This window comes from Gavialis gangeticus, unplaced genomic scaffold, assembly GCF_001723915.1.
Source record: "Gavialis gangeticus isolate Ggan-Ray unplaced genomic scaffold, GavGan_comp1, whole genome shotgun sequence".
Classification (NCBI taxonomy): Eukaryota; Metazoa; Chordata; order Crocodylia; family Gavialidae; genus Gavialis; species Gavialis gangeticus.
In genome coordinates, this window is record NW_017729007.1 from 3,738,897 (window position 1) to 3,747,932 (window position 9,036).

The 9,036-nt window shown below is 36.7% G+C and overlaps 1 protein-coding gene across 1 annotated transcript in view; it reads left to right on the top strand.

The window, feature by feature from the left end:
* The first annotated feature begins 245 nt into the window (after positions 1 to 245).
* The window catches only part of ING3 (inhibitor of growth family member 3), a 25,836-nt gene continuing 17,045 nt past the window's right edge, over positions 246 to 9,036 (top strand). Inside the window, exons 1-6 of the mRNA XM_019509263.1 lie at positions 246 to 713; positions 2,008 to 2,073; positions 3,235 to 3,331; positions 6,909 to 6,980; positions 7,336 to 7,455; positions 8,822 to 8,979. Coding sequence (XP_019364808.1) covers positions 582 to 713; positions 2,008 to 2,073; positions 3,235 to 3,331; positions 6,909 to 6,980; positions 7,336 to 7,455; positions 8,822 to 8,979 — 645 coding nt within the window. The 5' untranslated portion in view covers positions 246 to 581. The remainder of the gene's footprint in view (positions 714 to 2,007; positions 2,074 to 3,234; positions 3,332 to 6,908; positions 6,981 to 7,335; positions 7,456 to 8,821; positions 8,980 to 9,036) is intronic.

Here is a 9,036-nt window from a genome sequence, read left to right on the forward strand (position 1 = left end):
ATTTTATTAGTGACTCTACTTTTTCTTCTTAAACCCTCTCTCGAGCAGAGTTCGTCATAATGAAAATCCTGATGAGAATATGTAGCTACTCACCTTGTTGGCAGGCCTCTCTTGTACTCTTCCAGCTCCTTGCTGAGCTCAGAGGCTATCTTTATTTAGAGGTCGTGGATTTTTTTATTCTGTTTGTTTCTTTCCCTTTTTTTTTAAGGCCAATTTTTGGTTTTCTTGTTTTTTGTTTAAATTGTAACTAGCTAGAAAGGTCAAAGGTCAGCAATACACAGACCTGGGTCATGAGTTTGGATCATACTTTAACCTACTACTACTCTTAGGGATTTAAAAAAACCCTTTAGAACTTGGAGTCCTCCCTGCTCAGTGCTGGAAGGTGCAAGATTCTAGATGAAAATCATACCAGAATGCAATTTTTGCTTCTTGGAAATCAAGGTAAACAATTTCCTCCCTCACTGCTCTGTCACATGTTTCTTTACTACAATAGTTTGCACCTCAGATATGCCAATTTGGTTTAAGAAAAACCCTGGCACCTTATTCAAGATTCATAAGATTTATATACCTGGGAGATTAACATGTTTCTTAACATTTTTTTCTGTGCTGCAGATGCAATGGATCAACTTGAGCAGAGAGTAAATGAATTTTTTATGAATGCAAAGAAAAACAAACCTGAATGGAGAGAAGAACAAATGACATCAATCAAAAAAGTAAGGCAGTCATATTTGAAAGGTTAACTCTAAGGTCTTTCAAAAAGATAGCTTGATAATTTATAGTAAAATCAAGGAAAATTTGGTTTTTTAAAAGTGTTGAGCACTGTGGCTTGGATTAGACATTGAATGAGGCAAGTTGAACTGCTAAAGAGAGGAAGTTAGGGGTACCAGAAACTTCTAAGGGGGTTGGTCCTCTTCCCCCCGATAAACTTAATGTTTGAAGACTTGTAGGAATACATGGGATATCTGCCTGTCAGGTAAGTGATACAGTGGGTCGCAAGTCACCACTTCTAACTGCCAAATCATCTTGTCTCAGGTTTCTACTGTCCATATGTTTGCTTTTGAGTCTTTGAAAGATGCTTCCTTAGTAGAAGCATTTTCTCTTGGATTCTGTAGAGGCCCTTGTTTATAGGAGAGTATCTGGTATATCTGTGGCAGAGAATGGATGCTAATGGGAAAAATATATATGCAGGACCTACCCAGACTGATTTGCCCCTTCCCCTGCCCCAGTCTTTGCAGCTTTCAGCATTCCAAGGCCTAGAGAGTCCTAACAAGTTACCTAAGGTCATGCTTAATACTCACCCATGTACCCTATCCTTCATCAATTTGGCTAATCTACTTTGAAAGCTGGTTAGATTATCAGTCTCTACAACATCTTGTGGCAATGAATTTCACAAGTTAATTATGCCCTGCATGAAAAGTATCTTCCTTTTGTTGTTTTAAACCTGATTTCTAATAATTTCATTGCATTTCAATTTAATTTCAGTTTGTTCAACGAGCTTTAGGTAAAGTGTCCCCGCCTCCGTTTTGAAGCACGGGGATGCTGATACATGAGACACTCTGGGCTTTTGGAGCTGCCCCCCCCCACACACACACTTCTGGAGTATGTGTATAAGTGCCCCACAAAACTGTTTTGGGGGACCAGTTAGCAGTATGCATTGAGGAAGAATTACAACTTTCATAAAAACCTGTGAGAGATGGCAAACATGCCATGGTGAATATTGATTCATCCCTGCAGCTTTTTGTCTAACATGCACAACAGAATAGATTTGAAGCCTGTGTTCCTATGTTGCAGTATAGAAAACAGGCAGCTACACAGCTGCCTTGGTGTGTTTCTGTCCTAAAAAAAATAAAAAAGGTCAAGTATGTGCTCTTAAAATGTAATTTAATTATTAGGAGAGTCTAGTTATCTTGTAGATAGGATTTTTTAACTTATAATTCAGAGTGAGATAGAGTGAAAATAGGGAATGCAATAGTTTCAATTATTTTACTAAAAATCTCTTCACAACAGGACTATTATAAAGCTCTGGAAGATGCAGATGAGAAAGTACAGTTGGCAAATCAGATATATGACTTGGTAAGTAAGGAATTAAATGCATGTTTTAAGATTAATCTAAAGTTACTTTTATTTGGTGAATACCTACTTATGTGCATATAACGACAGAAGTACTAAAATTATGCCTCAATGTGAAAGGTACATTTTAAACTAGTTGGGGGGTTTTTTGCTTTAACAAAAAAGTCATGTTTCCACTTTATCTCTTACTTTTGTTTTGTTACCTCTTGTACAAGAACTATAGAACCATGAATGATGGATTTTTGTCCAACTGTTTTTTTTTTTTCTTTTTCAGCCAGAATGAATTTAATAACTTTGCTAATTGAAGGTTTGACTTGAGCTATTGTTTTATTAGTACACTGATGCTCTTAAGTGTCAAAATATTTTAAATCTCTTAATTCATTATCAGAAGATGGGGATAAAATGGGCCAGGGTCTTTTTAATATGTTGTGTATACTTACTATTTTCAGTATCCTAATTTTATATCCCTTGGGGGCAAAAAAACTATGCGAACTAAACTACAAACTTGTACAGTATGTTTTAAAATACATGAATGATTTATCAGCTACATTTCTTCTCAGTGTATAGTTAATGCAGGGGTGTCAAACTTCCCACCTTTTTCCCCCCTGCCCCACAGCCTTCCAGCCACCAACCAGTTTCAGACCATGAGCTGAAGCTGGATGCAGCAGTGGGTCAAGCAGTGGTTGTGGGAGATAGCACAGACATTGCTCTCCCCCTGCAGCCAACACACATCCCCAGTGGGTCTCCATACTTCAGATTTCAGCAGCAGGTGCCATTTCTGCTTGTCCCATCCCTGAATTCCCAGCTTCTTCAAAAGCCCTGCAGGCCAGACAGAATGGCTTTGCAGGCCATACGTTTGATATCCCTGAGTTAATGCATTCTTAAACTTTTGGTTAGCTGGTAGTTGCAAAAGAATGTTTAATTCCCTGGTGCAGTGGCACATACTATTCTGCTGTGTGATGCAGATGGATGAGAGATTTTTAAGCCTAAGTGCTTTCTAAGGTATTCTTAAATGTCACCGTCCCTGGATGTCTGCAGACTCTGTGTTCTAACACATTTCATTAAAATATACAGAATTCATAAATCCTCTGAAAGGATGTAGAATTGTAATACCATTAAATAGTATGGGATTTTGGAAGTGATCTTTGATCTTCTTTGAAACAGGTAGATCGTCACTTGAGAAAGCTGGACCAAGAACTAGCTAAATTTAAAATGGAACTTGAGGCAGATAATGCTGGAATTACAGAAATATTAGAAAGGCGTAAGTACACATTATAAAACGTTGCTTTGTCAGTTTGGCAAATGAAAATCTTGCAAGCTAATTTCAGTTCTTCAGGTTTCTTATTCTCTCCAAGAACTCTTTAGATCATAAACTAAAGATGCTTTGTTTCCTACAGCAGAAAATTCTCTTGAACTTAGTGAAAAAGTTGTGCTCTGCTCCCTAAACTACTACTTATTTAAGTGGTAACCAAAACATGTTCTGTTAGATGATTGGGTCCAATCAAGGTTTGTAAAATTTGTTTTGGTTCCGATTACTCCTTTTTACAGGTATTACATGTCAGGTGAAGTTAAGTGCTGTTTGTGGGTTTGGGTGTTAAAAGAAAAATACTTGCTTAGATTAATTGTAAAAAGTTGCTGTGACTATATAGTTGGTGTATTTTATAGCATCTGATCAATGCTTACAATGAATGCTTACTCATGTAAGTTTATGTATTTGTGATTCAGTTAATTGTTCTCAACTGGGGTGCTGTGATGCAAGTGCCACTATTGCAGCCAGGTAAAATTGCCCACGTGTAGGGCTACGGTACATATACATCAGGGGTGGGCAAAATGTGGCCCGGGGGCCAGATGCAGCCTGCCAGGCCATTCTATCCAGCCTGCGGGGCCCCTAAAAAATTTAGAAAATTAATATTAAGCTGTCCTTGTCTGCCTGTTATGCGGCCCTCAATGACTTGCCAAAACTCAGTAAGTGGCCCTCTACCCAAAATAATTGCCCACCCCTGGTATACATGCTCTCCTGCCTCATTAGAGTCCTTTGATAACTTTGAAGCAGGCAGGAGAGCTGGCACCTGTCCTGTGTGCCTCATGTTTCTGGCACTCATGCAGGGTTGGACCAGAAAGGGCTGCAGCACAAGCAGGCTCTTCTGCCTGCTTTAGGGTTATTGGAGAGCCCTAATGTGGGAGGAGTGTGCACGTGTGCTACAGTCCTTTCTGATCTTGCTGTACAGTAGGCATGCAGGGCACCTGCAAGTAGCACCATCCAGTTGAGACCTAAACACAACAGTGGTTTGAAACTGGGTAGTGCCACCACATCCAGAGAAGTTGTGGAAGCATGCCTGGACTCTGAAAAGATAGAGAGCCACAGGTGCATCTCTACCCTGCCTTGTAATGTTTGCACATTACAAATACTACAGTAATCTGAATTGCCTGGAGGTGTCAGTAGATAAATGTTACTGCAGTATCTTGATATTGGTTTTATGGTTCATTATAATGTAACTCTCATGTCTCATTCTGCAAACTTTTCTTTGGTGTACTTGCAACTGTCTGCTTCCCCTTTCAGGTTGCCAGATTCATTAATATAATTGATAAAATTTTTTTTAGTTAACTTAACCTGTATATAACTTGGACAGTGATTGCCGCTATTCCAGACCAAAGGAAAGGTGCTTGAAGCTTAATAGCTTGTGTCTTCTCTCCCAACTATACAAGTTGGTCCAAAAAATATTACCCTCCCCTCAAAAATCTTTCTCTTTATTATATCTGCTATGTAACTTGTGTTCTGAAATCAAAGTAGTGCTGCTGGCCTGAGAGCAAATATAAATAAAAACTGGCTCAATGCCTTTTTTGTTTTCAGGGATTGGATTTTTTATTTAATAACAAATGGATAAAATATTTCATACACTTAGCTAAATTTTGGGTTCTTCTTAGTAAGTTTATAACCCAAAACACATTTCACAAAACATAGATTTCAGTACCTTTGGGTACAGAAAAACTGTTTTCTGTTCCTCCTCAAACTTAAGATCCAGTCTGTTCTTGGTAAGTTACCTTACTTTTTTTTCCTTGGCTAAACTTGAGACATTTTGCTACAATTGTTGGTAATCAAATGCCTAATAAACACTGTAATGCCATCATTTATAATACAGGTAATAATATCACAGTAGACATGTTGTCTGTGTTTTGGGAAGCAGTTATCGTACATGAGTTCTTTGTATTTAAAGATACAAGGTCAAATGTAACTGCATTAAATCTTAAAATAAGTACATTTGTGTTTAATCCTAACATTAGGAAAATTGTAACTTAAGTGAGAAGGGACTAGAGAGAGAACTCATGATAAAACTATACAGATATTAAATATTCAGAAACAAAATGCTTATGTACTTACTATGTTGAAATATTGTTCACAAACAGGAAACGAGGTGGAGGTAGAACGGAGTACATTCTTAATTTAAGTAAATTTACTTCCACATTTATTCAGCCATGGAACTATCAGAATAGATAGAAGCATCTTGGAGAAATCCACAGATATATAAAATATATACTCTAGTAGGTATATCTTAATATCTCTCTTTTTTTTTTTTTTTTTACCTAAGTACCCAAAAACAAAAAGTCAGAGCCTCTAACATTCAAATGACCAAAGAATAAAGACACATGATATGCTTTCCACCAGGGGGCAGGCTCTGAACTAGTTCATGACCTGAATAATGCTGGTTTACAAAGAAAATTTTCAAGATGTAATTTAGTTACTTCTATTGATGATTTTTTTTTAAAGTGGTGATCCGGAAAGATGCAGTAAAACCTGTAATAGCAATTACTACAGTTTTTGAGCATCTGACTATAAGTCAACAAACGAATCTAATTTCTGTACAGGTGTTGCTTGGCCTATAATTCAAAAAAGTTATATTAACAACATTCAGATTGGATAAACTAACACATTTCTGCTCATCCAAAATCCTATTGAAAAGATTACTTCCATCCTTTTATTTTTTGTGTTTCTAGAAAAAAATTGCTTTTTCACATTTTTCTTATCTTGATCATCTGGCCTCTGAGTTCCAGTACCATAAAAAATGGTTTTTGTTTGTACTTATTTAAGTTCTGGAGTATTAGAAATGTTCCCTTTTGGACTCATCTTCATTCTCTGCCAAAAGCAGATAATAGAAAGCTTGCCTTGGAAATGCAGTTAAGACACAGTCCAAGTCAAGTTCAGTAGGGACTTCTGGATTTTGATTGTTTGTTTAATCGATTGTTTCCTTGGTGACAGTGTGTGAAGTGTACTGTGTTTCTAAGGAGGCGTTTACAATGCTAAAAAAAATCTGCAGTCTAGCATAAAATGACGTCAAAACAAGCTTGCAGTTGCTGCATAGTAAAATGGCTTGTCTAAGCTGCTGTATTTTAAATTATGCACAAATCAGAGTCCAATCCAAAACTCATTTTAGTTAGTGGAAAAGCTGTTTGGCATTAGAGAGCTATAAATCAATTTCTGGCCATCTCAAATTAACTTTAAACTAAGAGGAGGAGGAGAGCATGCATGGTGCTTGGAGTTGTTACTATCCACCAAAAACCTTTCATCATGAATGCAGTTTGGATACTTATTTTTGAGTCACCTTGACATGCATTATTAGTATCTATAGTGGTTTGCAGTGCTTTTCTTCTCATTGGGGAGGAAAATCTGAGGGAAAAATCTTTCTAGCTAAAATGAGCATAACTGGTTCTTTCTTAATTTTTCTTTACTTTCTATAGATAAAGATATATGTCAGATCTACAAATCAAGATGGTTTGCAAGATAAAATTTGACTAACGTGCAAAATTGGCATTAAATTGTACTACCTTTTTAACTCTCTTAGGTTCTCTGGAATTGGATACACCATCTCAACCTGTGAATAACCATCATGCTCATTCACATACTCCAGTAGAAAGTAAGTTTTAAAGGATTTTTTTATTTATTCTATATGTATTACTAAAACCTTTATAAACATTTTGGTATAGCATTTTGGTCAGAATTGTGTGTGTCCAGAGGTCTCCTTGTAATTCTTTATTTCAGAATATTCCACACAGAATTTGATACAATTTAATGGCAAAGATGTATGTTAAGGGAGGCCCAAGAATGAAGATGGGGTTTAACTGTTTGGGACAGTGTCAATTGTCAGTGAATATGGTTATAATACCTAGTTATTCTTTCATTATTTATAGTCAGCATTCTTAAGCTTTCTGTTTTGAGCATTGTTTGTTTTCAAATCTCATAGGAAATTGCATTTTGCTTTCTTCAAACAGAAAGGAAACATAATCCGTCTTCTCACCATAGTACTACAGATCATGTTCCTGAAAAGAAGTTTAAATCTGAAGCCCTTCTGTCTACACTTACTTCAGATGCCTCTAAAGAAAATACACCGGGTAATACAATTAAAGCATGCTTTTGAGGTTGGGAGGAGAGACCTGTCTTCTCAAATACAGTTGGGTCTTTGAATTCCAAAGTTAATATTTTTCAATCTAGAATTTTCTCTTTGAACATGCATAACTGGGAGGGATTGTCCTCTCTCACCATTGACCCTGAGGCATACTAGGTCTGTTTCCATTTTTACAGCTGTGGGTTAGTTGTCCTGTCTTATGACACATGCAAGGACTACCACAACTTTTTCTGCTTCCAGGAATTTTGTTCAAGCCTCAATGAGAACATAACAGGTCCAATGCCTTCATATTCCTTTTGAGAGAAAAATAATCTATCCTATCTCCAAGGTGGAAAAGAATAGTTAATTCTCAGGAAGGCCGGTGTGATACCTATCATTTAACAACAGAGAGAGGACAACCTTTAAGTTGTCTGATATTTTAAAAGAGTGGAAGTAACTCTGTATACTTCTCTGAATTCATTATCAAAAAGAATGCGCTCGTGGTTCCTGTTTTTGTGGGGGACAGAAACCAGCAGGATAGTAATTAAATTAAACTCCAGCTGAACTTTTGCGAGCATCAGCTTAGTTTCATTGTTGCTTCTGCCTCTTAGCTCTTAATTTGATCATGGTCTTGTAATTTACACTTTGCAGGCCTAGCTTGCATCTGTAGGAAAACTATTTGGTCTTGGTGATCTAATGTTAAAAGAGAAAGAGGACATTGTTTTTCTTTTGCTTTTTTAAATATGGACTGTGTTTACTTAACAATGAGCAGTGTAGTACATTATCTGACTCTGAGAACTTCTGAGTTATTTAATACCCTTCTGCCATTTTAAATATTCTTACATTCATAGCCATTATATTATCCTATTTAAAATGTGCTCCCTGTTTATGCAAAATACATTAAGTAAAATGGAACTGCAGTTTTCAGCAGCAGTTGTTAATTAACTGTTTTGTAACGTTATATTACTGTAAAAAATATTCACTATTTGGCTTTCTTTAGTAATTATGTTAGGAATGTTATCAACATATTATCATATTTCATTCTCCTTCTTCAGAACATGCATTATTTTGATCATCATTTCAACCAAAAAATTAGACTAAACATCAGAAATTATTTTTTTAATTAATTGGACCAGTCAGTAAGGATTGACATGAAGCAGTCACTTCCACACCAAAACAACTGAGGGGCAAATACAAATGATAGATCAAACCGTCTATTGATCATGGCAGTATAGCAGCTCAGCACAGCCCATCCTACCCTGCACTTGTAAATTCCACTAACTGGTATATGTATATGTGGTGTTCAGCTTACTAAGATTTAAAGGTATTTTTAGTTTCACTTTGAATTTCATAAATGTATTCTGTTCATCAAGGGTGTCGAAACAGTAATTCATCATCCTCTTCCAACAATGCATACAATACAAACTCTTCTCAGCCATTGACATCATATAACCTGGGCTCATTATCTTCAGGATCTGGAGCCGGTGCTATTACCATGGCAGCAGCTCAAGCAGTACAAGCCACAGCACAGGTAAAAGATAAGTGCGTGTGTGCGTGTGTGTGCGTGTGTGTGCGCGTGCATATACGG